The following is a 15,985-nucleotide window of genomic DNA, read 5'->3' on the forward strand; positions in this document are numbered from 1 at the left end:
ATCCATGTTTAGGCACTCAGATAAGTTGGTCTCATTTTCAGAGGTGTTGAATATTGGCCTTAATGAGAATTAAGTGCATGAGCACTTTGAATAGCAGACCAGTTGTTTGGGTACCTAAATATTGATTTAGATATCTAACTTTTGGCACACAAGTTTGAAAAATTGTTCCCCCAGTTTAAAGAACATACTGAATGATGTATGAACATCAAAAAAAATGTAAGGTCCTAGTTGTTTGCATAATTGATAGAATGTATCTAAACCATTTTGGTCTGGAATTCAGTTTTAAAGTCTCATCAGAACAAGTTCTTGTGTAAGTGGGGGAATAGTCTTGCTATTGTGGGGAACTTTCCTGGCTTCTGCACTATCCCGGTGAAGTGGGCTAGCGAAAGGATCTAAGTCCTTGCTCCCCCTTCCTTTACCGAGTGGCCTCCCTGCCCTTGAGGGCTCCCCTTCCACACTCATAGCTGGCAGAGTCCTCATAACCCGAACAAGGTTGGGCTCAGGATTCCTGGGGGGCTCAATGCCCAACCCTGCTGTGGTCTCCTAGGGTGTCCCCACTCCAGGGTACTCTCTCTGCACTGGGCACTTCTCTGACCATTACATACAATTTAAAGCAAATGCAAGTTATTTAATCAACAATTAATTTTAAAAAGAATAAGGAAAAATGGGAAAGGTTAAAGGAAACACATCAACCCGCACTGTGGCAGGGAACATCACAAATAGTGTCTCTGGAATGTCAGGGCAGTTCACAGTCTGTTCCGTGTAAGTCCCAGGCCTTCTTCTCAGGCCCCAGCTGTGTTGTAGGGATGCTGTGGGTTGGACACTTGCTCTGGTGGTGGCCATACGCTCTCAGGCTCTAAGTGGTAGGACCCTTTTTCCCAGTGTCTCCCCCGTGTCGGGGTTACGATCCAAGCCTGGCCTGCAGAGCCTCTTGAGGCATCTCCCTGTGCTGGGCCCGCTGCCCAGGGTCCCCTCACTCTCCCCAGCTGCTCACTGCACCAAGCTCCAGACTGCTCCAGCCCCAGCTCTACCACTCTGTCTCTGCTGCTTTGCCTCCAGCTCCCTGGGCTGCTTCTTTGGCCCCTCTGGCTCTGGTTGCTACCGCTCTCCTCCCAGCACAGGTCTGCTCTGCAGGCTGCTTCTGTGTCTCTGCTCCCAGCACTGACCTGTTTCGTGGGCTGCTTTTCTGGCCCCTCTGGCTCTGGTTGCTGAAGCTCTGCTCCCAGGGCAAGTCTGCTCTCTCTGGGCTGTGCTTCTGGCTTTGGGACTGCAGCTCTGCTCCCAGGACCAGGTCTGCTCTCTCTGGGCTGCTTTTCGGTCCCTCTAGCTCTGGCACAACTCTGCTCCCCAGCTTAGATTGAGCCCCTGCTTTCTTCTTAGCTTGGCCCCACTCTGTCTGACCCAGGCAAATCCAGCTCACATGGAGGACGGGACCTCCCTTGTCCCCTGACTACCTGATTAGCCTACCCGCCCTGTCATTCAGGCTGACCTGGAGCATTGCCCTCTCCCCATTGTTCCTGGGGACTATCAGTCTCAGGGTCCTGATTTCCCATAGATCCTTCCCCTTTTAGTACTGGGAGCTAGCCAACCAAAACACCCCCACTGAATGTTAGGAAGGGGGCAACAGTCCCCTTACACTTGCAAGATTTTAAGTGATTTCTTACCTGTGGATGGGCATAATACTCCTAGGATGTCCTTTTCCATGCTATTTTGCTTCTTCTTGCTTCCTGTTTTGGCCAAAATGAAGCAATGCCGAAGTGCATAAACAAACATGAACACTGAAAAATATTGCCACAGTTTTCTGAACCTTCAAAAAGATTGGGTTGGGTTTGGGTTAAGTTTCCAAACAGTTTGGTTTTTTTCAAATTTATTTGGCAAAGCCTATTAAGAAATAAGAATTAATTTATTGGATTAGTTGTTAGAGAGGGAATGAGTTTACTGATGAGTATAATGCAATGCTTATATGATTGATATAAGTAAAAAGCTATGATACTCTTTATTTCAATATATTAAAGAGATTTAAATGAAAACACTCCACCTATGACCTATTAACTTTACAAATTTGAATTATACATCTGGGTTTCAACTCAGATATACATCTGATATTGCAAAACTAAAAAATATGTGGTTCATAATTGCAGAAAGCATGGTTTATTATTATTAGAGGTGTCAAGGTTCCTTCCCCACTCTGAACTCTAGGGTACAGATGTGAGGACCTGCATGAAAGACCCCCTAAGCTTATTTTTACCAGCTTAGATTAAAACTTCCCCAAGGTACAAACTTTTACCTTTTGTCCTTGGACCTTATGCTGCCACCACCAAAGTGTTACACAAAGAATAGGGAAAGAGCCCACTTGGAAACATCTTTCCCCCCAAAATATCCCCCCAAGCCCTACACCCCCTTTCCTGGGGAAGGCTTCATAAAAATCCTCACCAATTTGTATAGGTGGGCACAGACCCAAATCCTTGGATCTTAAGAACAATGAAAAAGCAATCAGGTTCTTAACAGAAGAATTTTAATTAAAGAAAAGGTAAAAGAATCACCTCTGTAATCAGGATGGTGAATATCTTACAAGGTAATTAGATTCAAAACATAGAGATTCCCTCTAGGCAAAACCTTAAGTTACAAAAAGACACAAAAACAGGAATATACATCCCATTCAGCACAACTTATTTACCAGCCATTTAAACAAAACAGAAATCTAACGCATATCTAGCTAGATTACTTTCTAAGTTCTAAGACTCCATTCCTTTTCTGTTCCAGGCAAAAGCATCACACACAGACAGACAGACCTTTTGTTCCCCCCCCTCCAGATTTTAAAGTACCTTGTTTCCTCATTGGTCATTTTGGTCAGTGCCAGCGAGGTTATCTTAGCTTCTTAACCCTTTACAGGTAAAAGGACTTTGCCTCTGGCCAGGAGGGATTTTATAGCACTGTATGCAGAAAGGTGGTTACCCTTCCCTTTATATTTATGACAAGAGGATTATTAAAAGGTAACACAAGTTGGATTTGTAGATGTGTTTTAATAGAATATAGATGGAAGAGAAGGGTATGGTCCTTTTGGTTGGTCCTTAGATAAAAAGAGTAGATTTTCACAGATTGTCTTTTAGTAGTAAAACTGTTATACTCCACAGCCTTTAAAAATTGGGTTTGTACAAGCCAGTTTAGAGATTTTCTTCATCATACTGACTTCTACTGACTTGTAATAGAATTACAAGAAAGTAAAGCATACAGTAGTGCAAAGATTGCCTATAATTCAAACGTCCATTGAAAGTGCATTTTAAAAAATAACGTTCTCTCATTCTGCAGTTCACTCAAATCTTTGTAACATGTATCTTTCGCAGCATAATTAATGTTACTCCATTTGAGATGAATGTCGCTGCCTACTGTACAAAGATTTCCCAAAATCTCTACTTCATTACATCTATTTTGTCTAATCCATTTCCAATGCAAGATTAAAATGCATTTACAATAGCAATAATTTGAGGAGTGTGAAACTGAAATGCATCCGATGAAGTGAGCTGTAGCTCACGAAAGCTTATGCTCTAATAAATTTGTTAGTCTCTAAGGTGCCACAAGTACTCCTTTTCTTTTTGCGAATACAGACTAACACGGCTGCTACTCTGAAACCTGAAGACTTTTTGTCACATTTTTCGCAAATTGTTTTTGCCCAAAGTTCTTGTTTTCATGATATTTTGCAGATCCAATAGTGTGGCTGTGAAGCTTTGAAATGTTGCATATTTTCCGTCAAAATAAAAAAGAATCAATTTTAAGTATAAAAATGTAACAATAACAGGAATCATTTTAATTAGCAAAAAATAAACCTTCAGTATACAAGGACAGTCAGCACCTTGCAAGATCAAGCCTATTGGCTGGATCCCACATTCACTGAAGTCAATGAGAGCCTTTCTGTTGACTTTAACAATCACTGGATCAGTCTCTGAGAACTGTGGCTCACAAAGCTAATTAGGTTAGCTATAGTAAGAGAAAAGGAAGTTGGGAGAGCTAATGTTAGACTAAAACAAAATGATTTCCACAGCAATTTTGATTTTAATATTATTGATATTTATATCATTTAAGAAAGTCTATACATTAAACCTCCTATACGTTCTGCAGCGTAAGGCGGAGGTCAAGTGAGCTTAGCCTGGGTAATTCAAAGTATCCAAATACATTTGAAAAAATCATTAATTAAGGAATAGGATCTTGGGTTCTCCCACAACTATCACAAATAAGATCTCACAATGAATGTTGAGTAAAGGAAAAAGAACAGTAAAATAGTGTTATGTAAAGGTGTAAGATAAAACTCTAACAATGTTCAGAGCAGTAGAAATGCAAGTAAAAACCAACCCCCCCCCATAATGCAGCAAGCTCACATCTCTCCAAAATTTCTCCAAATGTGTGAATTTTAAGTCAATTTACTGTTCTATTAGGCTCTTTCTGCTTCTTTGTATTGTCTGTATTTACTTTACCCAATGCTCAAGTAGACACAGAGTCCATCTTAATCTCTGTAACAAATTTTAAAAAACTCTTATTCTGCTGCATAATCCCATTAGATCCTTAACAAAATTATTTCAAAGTAAAAACATCAGGCCTGATTCAACATTCCAGTAATCCAGTTTAAACTGGTGAAATTCCACTGAAATTAATGTAGTTATATTAGCGAAAAACAGAAATAACGATTTCTTTTTCAGACAGTGTAAGAAATGTTAAAACAGCAGAGGTATGTGAAAAGCTTGAAGTGTGTTCAGTTAATAGTGACACTCTAGAAAGAGGTTGCATTTACTAATTATGGCGATAGATGGCACTGTTTTATTAAAGGTTGGCGAGCAGGCTTCAAATACTATATGAAAGCAAAGAATCAATTATAAATGTATATAATATAAAATTATACATCAGATACTAGCAAGTAATGCTGTCTAATAGGATAATAGTCAGTGTTGTACAAATTTGTGAAACAACATTGCTCAAAGTAAATGTGGAAGAATACCTGAAGGGGCCACTCTGCTAGAGCCTGAGCCAGCTGTCAGCGAAGTCAGTGGGATTCTTTCTCTTAATTTCAGTGGGAGCTGGACTAGTCCACCAGTCTAGGAGAAGTTCATACAACTCTGTACAAAAGCATGACTTTCTGTTCATTTTAGTGTCAGCGTTACACATAATGCTTTGTGTGATTAGGAAATTTCTTATGTGATGAGAACAAAAATCTTGGTTACTTTATGGAAAGTCCCTAGGTACAATCTAGGGAAGTCAATGGAAGTTTTACCATAGATTCAGGGGGTCTAGGATTTCATCCTATATGTTTATAATAGATTTTCCATACCTGTGGACCTTATTATACAAATTACAGTGCAAATCCTTCAATTTTTACTCAGAAAAAAACTTTCATTGATGCACGAATGCAACATCTAATTCTTTTACTTCTAGTTACCTTGTAAAGTATCTCTGTTAGTTTTCCAAATTCCCGTTTTGTGGTTTGTTTTTCAGTAATTCACATGCAAAATCACATCTTAAAACAGATGCTTGGCATATGAAATCCAAATATTCCTGGCAGGAAATTTCCTGTGATTTTCATGATGATGACAGTTTTTCAAAGGACAAGGATAAAGAATTCTGTGAAAATTCAGAGTTATTTCAGAAGTACAGGTAAGAAATAATTATACTTTTACAATATAATTGATACACATTTGGACAATGTAATACTGAACCTGACAAAAAAGTCACAGACCCACACACCATACCAAGCTCTGCTTCCTTGTATTTATTCACACATCTCCTGCATTTCCTTACTCAGGAAGAACTCCTTTTAATAATAATAGGACTTTACCACTGTAAGATAATTTAGTCTTCTATGAAGAAACTTTTAGAAATATATATAAGCAGTTAGATCCAAATCTCCCATTAATATCTAATTTCCTATGACATTAACTGAAAAATAATCCTTTCCACCTAATTTTTAAAGGTGCCTCAACCTCGTCTTCTTTTAGTTTTGTGAACAGCTATTTGGGGCACAAATGAAGAATGTAGACATATAGGGCCTCATCCAATGTCCATTGGTGTAATTGTGAGTCTTTACATTGATTTCAGTGGACATCATATCGGGTCCCTAAAGACCTAGTTGCCAAATGCAATCTATATATTTTTATTTGTTTCCCCAGGGAATTGTGCCCCAAGTTATATGCCACACCAAATTGCAGGTACATGATAGGAGTCTGGGTTTTAAAAATCAGGCCTTGATATTCAGGGCATTTAATGGCCATTTGGAAGTGTCTCCCAGCCAAAGGAGAGGTAGCATATCAGGGACAAGAAATAAGAGGAAAAAAATGTAAGGAGAAAGGCAGGAGTATGGAATATGGAGAGTGGATAGATAATAAAAAGGGAAAAGAGAAGAACTTGAAAATATGGGTAGGAAAGGAAATCCATAAATTACATTAAAATGAAAAGCAGTAAAAATGTCATTCAGAAAAATACACTGAGATCAAGTGATATCATTAACTTGAGCTCACTTGAGCACTACTGTTCTGGAATTTGTTGCCACCATAACTTTAGGATGTATTCATTTATTTCTGTGAAGTTCAAAATTGCCTGTTATTTATCTGCATGTTACCTGCATGTAACTAGTTTTACTAGAATAACTATTTAAAAGTCAAGGATGTAGAGGCATGCTGGACTACATTCAAATTAGCCCTTATTGTCCATCGCACATTTATTCCAGTTTTTACAAAAGCAGATAGAGGCATAAACAACCAAATTAAGGTGATGTTTGCCTCTTTGTGCCTTTTCAGCGAGCCAGTATAGTAGAACTAATGGCAATGAGTTCCAGTATGCTTTTCACCTTTGTCTTGGAAATAGCGTTCCCTATGTTAGCCCTCTCATTCTACTTTTTCCTTTGTCCACCCTCTGTTCCTCTCCCTGCCCTCACATACCCAGTCCCTTGATGTACTCCCGGTCATTTGTTCTATAGTTAAGAACACGGTCAGACAAGTTAACAAAGATTCTGCAAAATCTACTTGTCATAAGTGTTGGGTGTAAGTCATGTTAAGTTAATAGGGCATTTTTCTAACGCTAAACACCTAACCCTAATTTTGTTTATTCAGACCTCAACCAAAGCTGAATACAGAATTGCAGAAGGCTCACCATAAGCAGTTTGAGTTTAGAGACAAACAGATTATAAACTATGCATTCCCAGGGCTTGTTTTGGGGGTACAGGATGCTAACCTGCATGCTGGGACTGAAGTTGTTTTGATGGAAAAGAAATCTGATGATACCAATCAGCACTGGATATGGAGAGATCATGACAGGTACAAGCATGTTCACTGATATATAAGACTAAATGTTATAAAGGGAAGCTTTATGTATCATACATGAAAACACAATTCCAGCTCTGTGGACTGTTACCTAGTTATTGAAGTTATTTTTAGTGTGTTGAATGGGAAAGAACTAGGTTTAGGATTTTTAATAGGGTTTCAATAGTTCTTCTTTGATCATTTTCTTGTCTTACTAGCCATTAATTTCCATCAAAGAATCTCATAAATGAATCTCTAGTGTAGAAAGCTAAAGATAGAGAGCTTTAAAAGACCTATATCAAAGCAACAATCCCTCCAATCAAGGGAAACCCTCACCACTCCCATGAGGGCTCCTTAAATCAACCACAAGGGGGACAGCAGTGTGAAGTGCACTCTTCCCCACAGACCACTCAGCCTAAATCAAAAGGATCAAAATATGGATACTATGAAACAATGTATTGCGCTATACTGGAGCTCCAGACCAGTGCTGATTTGAGGAATCCAGAAGCACTGTGTCCTTCAAAAACAGAAAAGGAAAACTTCAGCATGCATATGTCATTCACCTTTGAATGCAATGACATACTAAGCATGCTTAAAATGCCACTAGCTTTATAGACTGCTGTATAGTACACTACTCATCTTTCCTTCTCCACTTCTTTCCCCTGAGAAGTGAAATCCACTGCAGCAGAATGACAAAGGATACGTTAAACAAATTGTGGGTTTATGAAGAGAGAAAAACTGCACCGTTCCGTCACTAGCAGTATAAAATCAAAGCAGCAGTCTTGAGTAGAGAGAAAAGTGTCTGTCTCCATCTGCTCCATCCCTTTTTAATCTCCTAATTCAAGGCTTCATATTGGACAAAGCATACAGTAAAACAGATTATGCTTGGATCCCAAGAACACAGAATCGTCTTCCTTTTAAAATCCTTCTATTTTGTCTCTGTGTTAAAAGGGTTAGTGGATATCCCCCAAAATCTATTATATCTCAGTTTTTGCAACCATTTTGCATCAAATCCTAAAGCCAAGGGAAATTGGCCTGAATGCCTATTTTGGTATGAACCCAGAGAAAGCTTCTGGTCCCACATTATCACCCTCCCACCAACAGGACAAGACTCCCTCTCTTTACTTTTAAGTGTTTTCCTAGTAGAACCTGTGCTCTTTTATCTCCTTCTCACCTCATTTTCTCCTGTCTTTGCCCCCACATGCAACCCAGAATGTCAGGAGCCAGGTAGTTGTCCTGCTGTCCCATTTGGAGTCTCTGTGGTTTTAGCAAGGCAAGCTCCTTCTCCTCTATATCCATAGCAGATGAGTGGCCAGCCTGACATGCTCTTCTTGCATCTGAGGGACTAGCAGCATTGCACATGGAGTTTTTGCACATGGAGTTCTGCTGTTTTTAGGAAGGGGTATTGGGTATGGCTAGAGAGTAGCCCTTCACGTAACAATGCAGGACTCTCAGTGCTATTAAGAACACAGAGCTTTCTCATGTGTCTTGGAATAGGCAGTGATTTATGTACTATTAGCTGGATGTAAAGTTAAGACTATAAGAACTTGTTTGCGTTAGATAAGCTTTTCTCATGTTAATGTGAAGAACAGCATTTAATCCTAGTTCAGCTGAGGTTACTATACTTTGTTGGCTCTACTTCAGTCTGTGCATGAGAAATTATCCCAGACTGAACTGCATGCTAGCAGGAAAACCCCTAAGCATTCAACAGAAGGTAGGGAACAGCTGGGAGCCCACTGAAGATGTCAGGATGGGAGTAAAATGCCACTGACATGTTACCAGGTCAGAGAAGAAGTGTCTCTAGCCATCGTGTGTTCAGGGAAGGTGGAGAAGTGTCTCTAGCCATGGTGTGTTCAGGGAGGGTGGCATGCACATATCTTCCTGTCTTTGGGCCTGAAGCCTTTTTTTGAGGATGAGAGGAGGAAAGGGTGATTCTCCGAAAATGCGGGAGTGAGGCAGATTGTGTTCGAGGAAGGAAGAGGGTGTCCTGTCAGGCAAGGGATAGTGCCAGAGCATTTGTGAAGAAAGAGAGAAACTCACCAAGTTTGTAATTGGTTTACTCAAACTGTGCTTTGAATCTAGGGTTTGGGGTAAATCTGAAACTCAAAATGAACTAGATACTAGTGAATCAAACCCACAAAGAGGTATGTCAGCATTTTGGTATGTGCTAATAATCCTTCTGTCAAGGCTTCTTCATAAAAGTGTGCATTACTGCGGCATCACTCGTGTTCTCTAGCAGTAAGAGTAGTTTAGGAGAAAGCCTAATGTATTTAGGCCCTCTGTAAAAATATTTGCGTTTTTACATTATAGTGTCACTGTTATTTTTCTGTTCTTAGGACATTTCATCTGATGAGTGATCCAAATCTAGTGCTAGCAGTGTCAATGCCCAGCACACAGACTAGATATTCAAAATGTGCACTGGACATGAAACGATGTGCTGTTGTTCTGCAGGTAAGAGATTGCATTTAAAAGAAGAGACAAAAATTCTTGCTGTACACCTAGATGTAGGCCCAGGATCCAGTTGTATTCAGATACCGATTCAGCTTTAAATAATATTTTCTTTTAATAGTGCTTTGTATACTATAGATAACACAGGAAGTCCCAGAGCTACCGCTGTTGCAAAGATTTAAAAGATTCTATCCAATAAATTATCAATAAAAACAACATGAAAGTTACATTCCTGAGTCCAGAAATGCCAAGGTAAAGTTTCCTGCATATTAGTTTTAAAATAAGGAACATTTAAAGTCGGTGTGTTGAATTGTGAGTAACAGTGTGTCAGAATCAGCCACTGAGTCTTTAATGCAACTGATAAATATGGGGTTACAGCTTCGTTCTCTAATACTGAATATAAACAATTGCAGTTATCTTTGTCAATGCCTTTATGACATCAGTCAATGAAATAAAAATTGTCACAATCTGACATTTAGTAGTGCAATCAGTTTCATAAAATATGTACAGTATATTTTCCCCCAAACTAGTTTTTATTGAAAATCAATTTGCTTTTCAAGTATTTTGTGTGTACTTCCACTCTTTTTATAAAAGCTTTATCTTTTATTTCTTGCAGCAATTAAGGCCAGTTGGTGGAAATTACTCACATAATAATTTCCATCAAATGGATTAGTCACATGCATTACAGCTTGCAGAATCAGGCCTTTGGTTTGTGACAAATATTTTAAAGTTCATGCAATATAATAAAAGTGAGAAATGTTAAATTGATTCTGGTGAGCCCTTCCCTATTCAGCTCAATTAAGTTCTTTGTATATGCCAATTGTTCTCAGTGATACTGCCATTCTTGCACTCTTTAAAATCAAAAGGGAAGACTTGCTTATTTTGCCCATTGTTTTCAGCTTTTTGCTCAGCAGAGACATTATTAGTAATTGCACATCTTTTATAGAAACCCTTAATGTCTTCGTATTGGGAATAGTTGAACTTGTTTTGCCTAATTTTGAATGCTCTCCGCCATTCTGTGTTCAGAGGACTATTGCCAATGAAACAATATTTTGAAAATGGAACAGAGATGGATGAGTGAAGAACAAATTTAGAGGGAGATGGGGAAAAAGGATCAGAGAAAGGAATATACAAATAATTATAGGTTTCGGAGTAGCAGCCCTGTTAGTTTGTATTCGCAAAAAGAAAAGGAGTACTTGTGGCACCTTAGAGACTAACAAATTTATTTGAGCATAAGCTTTCGTGAGCTACAGCTCAATTCATTGGATGCACTGAATGCATCTGATGAAGTGAGCTGTAGCTCACGAAAGCTTATGCTCAAATAAATTTGTTAGTCTCTAAGGTGCCACAAGTACTCCTTTTCTTTTTACAAATAATTATGGAATTGATATTGCCATGTACCAGGAAGCCACTTGTGTTTTTCAGAGTTTATTATCGCTAATACACAGGCAAAGAAAATGCTAGAAAGTTGTGTTTTTAAAAAATTAAATAACTACAAAGCAATTACCCAAACTCTGAAATGAAGTGTAAGGTGATGTAAACTAAACTTCCTTACACTTTGATTCCCTTACACTGAGTTAGACTTTCTTAGACCTATTACCTGTGTAAGGATGTATGAAGGACTTTGTTGTTGTAACTTACACACTAATTACCAGAAGAAGGAATGAGAAGGTGTAAAATGGAGGGTAGCCTGCTTTAACTTACATCTTCTTACATCGTCCTGTTAGCTGCTAGTTTCAGTAAACTCTTCTATTCTGGCTTCTTGATATGTGAGTTATACCAACTGAGCCTCACTTACACTCGGAATCATTGGACCAATTGTAGACATGATATGGTAAGTGAATGTGGGTGAAAGGGAGACAAGAGGCAGTCTGTTTTCTTGTAACATACATGTTGAAGGGGAGATGCAGAAGGCAATACCAGCTACTTCGGTTTAGACTCTTTCAGGACTTACTTATACTCCCTTCTGAATTGACCCCAAGAGTTTTAAATTACAGGAAAAAAGATTCATGAACTCATGGTTTTTGTGAACTCCAAACAATAGTCTGAGGATTTTGCAAAATCTTGAAATTCCATATGGCTTCCCATTCATATTTCATGCAGCAAGCTGCCATGCATGATAAAGTTGTTGTTGTAATGGCTTGTTTTCCCTGGAGGGTTTGATATTTTTTTTATTAAATTAAATCATTTTATATGCCAAAAATGATTCTAAGTACTTACATTTCTTTACCTGCATAGTATTAAAGAATGCCTGTTAGACCAGCAGAAACTATCACGTCAACTATAATATAAAATATTGTCTATATAAATATGCTCTTGGGGTTCTGGAATTGACTAAAAAGATTGGGTGAAAATATCAATGTGACATATTTTGAAAAATAGCAATAGGCCTGTTATGAATGACACATGGTATATAATTATATAGGGAACAGCCACAGAAATTAAATAAAATTAAATAAATTGATTCTATGAATGATTCCTTTTCTTTTAAGTATTGTCAGCAGAGATCCCCAGTATTGATATACACCTGTGAATTACACCAAAACCAGGGAGCCTCTGGAAAGCTCTGACCATTTGAGTAGGGAGACACATGAACTTTTGACTCAAGCTAGGTTACATAAAAAAGCAGAGTCCCCTATGCACACTGAGTTCATTCCAACTGTAAATTGGAACTTTTTCTAATCCCTCAACTTTCTTAGCTTGTTGACATTTTTTTCTGTTTCTCTCCTTAGTCATATATAAATTTGTCATAAATAATTAAGATATAATGTTTGTTTTAATTTGAGGAGTGTCTCCAAAGGAAGCAATACATCAGAGGGTTTCCAGAACTTCATTTCCACGAATCAACGTTATCTGTCTAATTTATATGGTTCCCATTACTGTAGCGTGAGGATGCCTCACAATCTTTAATGCATTTGTTTTCACAAAAGCCTGGTGTGGACAGGAAATGCTATTATCCCCATTTTATAGGCACAAAACTGAGACACAGGAACCTAGCCCTCAACAGTATTTATGCACCTAACTCCCATTTAATTAATCCAACCTTTGTGACTGCCAAGGTTACATAGGAAGTCCATTATGAGGCAAGGAATTGAACCTGGGTCTCCTAAGCGAACACCCTAACCACTTATCCACCCTTCCTGTCTTCTGTTCTCTTATGACCTTGTTGGGTTATTTGGGTCTTCTGCCATGACGGCAGATCCCAGAAAGAAGGCCAGGTTTAAAGACTGCCCATCTCTGATGGCAAGATGTTGATGGCAGACACCTATGCTGATTAGTTCACTTTTTCACTTACCTAATATTGTCTATTTTATTAACAACATTTTGTTTCTAGCGCCCCTTTTATCCCAAAGAATTGCACAGCACTTTAAAACTGCTGATGTACATACACCACTTCTGAAATGTAGCCACCTCAATAGTAGAAGATTAGACAATCCACCATACATACTGAGTGCAGGGGGAAAATTTGTCAAGGATACTGGGGCAAATACCTACTTTTACTTAAAGTGTCATGAGATGATTAGTGTCCAAACAGAACAGACAGGACTTGAGTATTTAAAGTCTCATCTGAAAAACAAGCTTTTTTTTTTTTAAACAGCACAAGACATTCATGCCAAATACTGAATAGATTAATAGATTCATAGACACTAAGGTCAGAAGGGACCATTCTGATCATCTAGTCCGACCTCCTGCCACAACGCAGGCCACAGAATCTTACCCACCCACTCCTACGAAAAACCTCACGTATGTCTGAGCTATTGAAGTCCACAAATCGTGTTTTAGACTTCAAGGAGCAGAGAATCCTCCCTCAAGTGACCCGTGCCCCATGCTACAGAGGAAGGCGAAAAACCTCCAGGGCCTCTTCCAATCTGCCCTGGAGGAAAATTCCTTCCTGACCCCAAATATGGCAATCAGCTAAACCCTGAGCATATGGGCAAGATTCACCAGCCAGATACTACAGAAAATTCTTTCCTGGGTAACTCAGATCCCATCCATCTAATCTCAGGGGATTAGGCTTATTTATCCTAATTATTTAAAGATCAATTAATTACCAAACTCACATTATCCCGTCATACCATCTCCTCCATAAACTTATCGAGTAGAATCTTAAAGCCAGATAGATCTTTTGCCCCCACTGCTTCCCTTGGAAGGCTATTCCAAAACTTCACTCCTCTGATGGTTAGAAACCTTCGTCTAATTTCAAGTCTAAACTTCCTGGTGGCCAGTTTATACCCATTTGTTCTTGTGTCCACATTGGTGCTGAGCTTAAATAATTCCTCTCCCTCTCTTGCATTTATCCCTCTGATATATTTATAGAGAGCAATCATATCTCCCCTCAACCTTCTTTTAGTTAGGCTAAACAAGCCTAGCTCCTTAAGTCTCCTTTCATAAGACAAGTTTTCCATTCCTCAGATCATCCTAGTAGCCCTTCTCTGTACCTGCTCCAGTTTGAATTCATCCTTTTTAAACATGGGAGACCAGAACTGCACACAGTATTCCAGGTGAGATCTCACTAGTGCCTTGTATAATGGTACTAAAACCTCCTTATCCCTACTGGAAATACCTCTCCTGATGCATCCCAAAACCGCATTAGCTTTTTTCACAGCCATATCACATTGGCAGCTCATAGTCATCCTATGATCAACCAATACTCCAAGGTCCTTCTCCTCTTCCGTTACTTCTAATTGATGTGTCCCCAGCTTATAACTAAAATTCTTGTTATTAATCCCTAAATGCATAACCTTACACTTCTCACTATTAAATTTCATCCTATTACTATTACTCCAGTTTACAAGATCATCCAGATCCTCCTGTATAATATCCCGATCCTTCTCTGAATTGGCAATACCTCCCAGCTTTGTATCATCTGCAAACTTTATTAGCACACTCCCACTTTTTGTGCCAAGATCAGTAATAAAAAGATTAAATAAGATTGGTCCCAAAACTGATCCCTGAGGAATTCCACTGGTAACCTCCCTCCAACTTGACAGTTCGCCTTTCAGTAGGACCCGTTGTAGTCTCCCTTTTAACCAATTCCTTATCCACCTTTTGATGTTCATATTGATCCCCATCTTTTCCAATTTCACTAATAATTCCCCATGTGGCATGGTATCAAATGCCTTACTGAAATCTAGGTAAATTAGATCCACTGCATTTCCTTTGTCTAAAAATTCTTTACTTTCTCAAAGAAGGAGATCAGGTTGGTTTGGCACGATCTTCCTTTTGTAAAACCATGTTGTATTTTGCCCCATTTACCATTGACTTCAATGTCCTTAAGTAATTTCTCCTTCCAAATTTTTTCCAGGACCTTGCATACTACAGATGTCAAACTAACTGGCCTGTAGTTACCTGGATCACTTTTTTTTCCTTTCTTAAAAATAGGAACTATATTAGCAATTCTCCAATCATTCGGTACAACTCCTGAGTTTACAGATTCATTACAAATTCTTGCTAATGGGCTTGCAATTTCAGGTGCCAATTCCTTTAATATTCTTGGATGAAGATTATCTGGGCCCCCCAATTTAGTCCCATTAAGCTGTTTGAGTTTCGCTTCTATCTCAGATATGGTAATATCTACCTCCATATCCTCATTCCCATTTGTTGTGCTACCATTATCCCTAAGATCCTCTTTAGCCTTATTAAAGACTGAGGCAAAGTATTTGTTTAGATATTGGGCCATGCCTAGATTATTTTTAACCTCCACTCCACCCTCAGTGTTTAGCGGCCCCACTTCTTCTTTCTTAGTTTTCTTCTTATTTATATGGCTATAGAACCTTTTACTATTGGTTTTAATTCCCTTTGCAAGGTCCAACTCTGCTCGACTTTTAGCCTGTCTCACTTTATCCCTACATGTTCTGACCTCAATAAGGTAGCTTTCCTTGCTGATCCCTCCCATCTTCCACTCCCTGTATGCTTTCTGCTTCTTCTTAATCACCTCTCTAAGATGCTTGCTCATCCAGCTTGGTCTACAACTCCTGCCTATGAATTTTTTCCCCTTTCTTGGGATACAGGCTTCCGATAGCTTCTGCAGCTTTGATTTAAAGTAATCCCAAGCCTCCTCTACCTTTAGATCCATAAGTTCTTCAGTCCAATCCAATTTCCTGACTAATTTCCTTAATTTTTGAAAGTCAGCCCTTTTGAAATCAAAAACCCTAGTTGCAGATTTATTTTGTTAATCCTTCCGTTCAGTTTGAACTGAATTAGCTCATGATCACTTAAACCAAGATTATCCCCTACAACCATTTCTTCTATGAGAT

The 15,985-nt window shown here is 38.8% G+C and overlaps 1 protein-coding gene across 1 annotated transcript in view; it reads left to right on the plus strand.

Annotated features, from left to right (window-relative positions):
- The window catches only part of DCDC1 (doublecortin domain containing 1), a 421,814-nt gene that overhangs the window by 355,989 nt on the left and 49,840 nt on the right, over positions 1 to 15,985 (plus strand). Inside the window, 3 exon segments of the mRNA XM_043516908.1 lie at positions 5,482 to 5,640; positions 7,092 to 7,295; positions 9,617 to 9,731. Coding sequence (XP_043372843.1) covers positions 5,482 to 5,640; positions 7,092 to 7,295; positions 9,617 to 9,731 — 478 coding nt within the window.

This window comes from Dermochelys coriacea, chromosome 6, assembly GCF_009764565.3.
Source record: "Dermochelys coriacea isolate rDerCor1 chromosome 6, rDerCor1.pri.v4, whole genome shotgun sequence".
Taxonomy (NCBI): Eukaryota; Metazoa; Chordata; order Testudines; family Dermochelyidae; genus Dermochelys; species Dermochelys coriacea.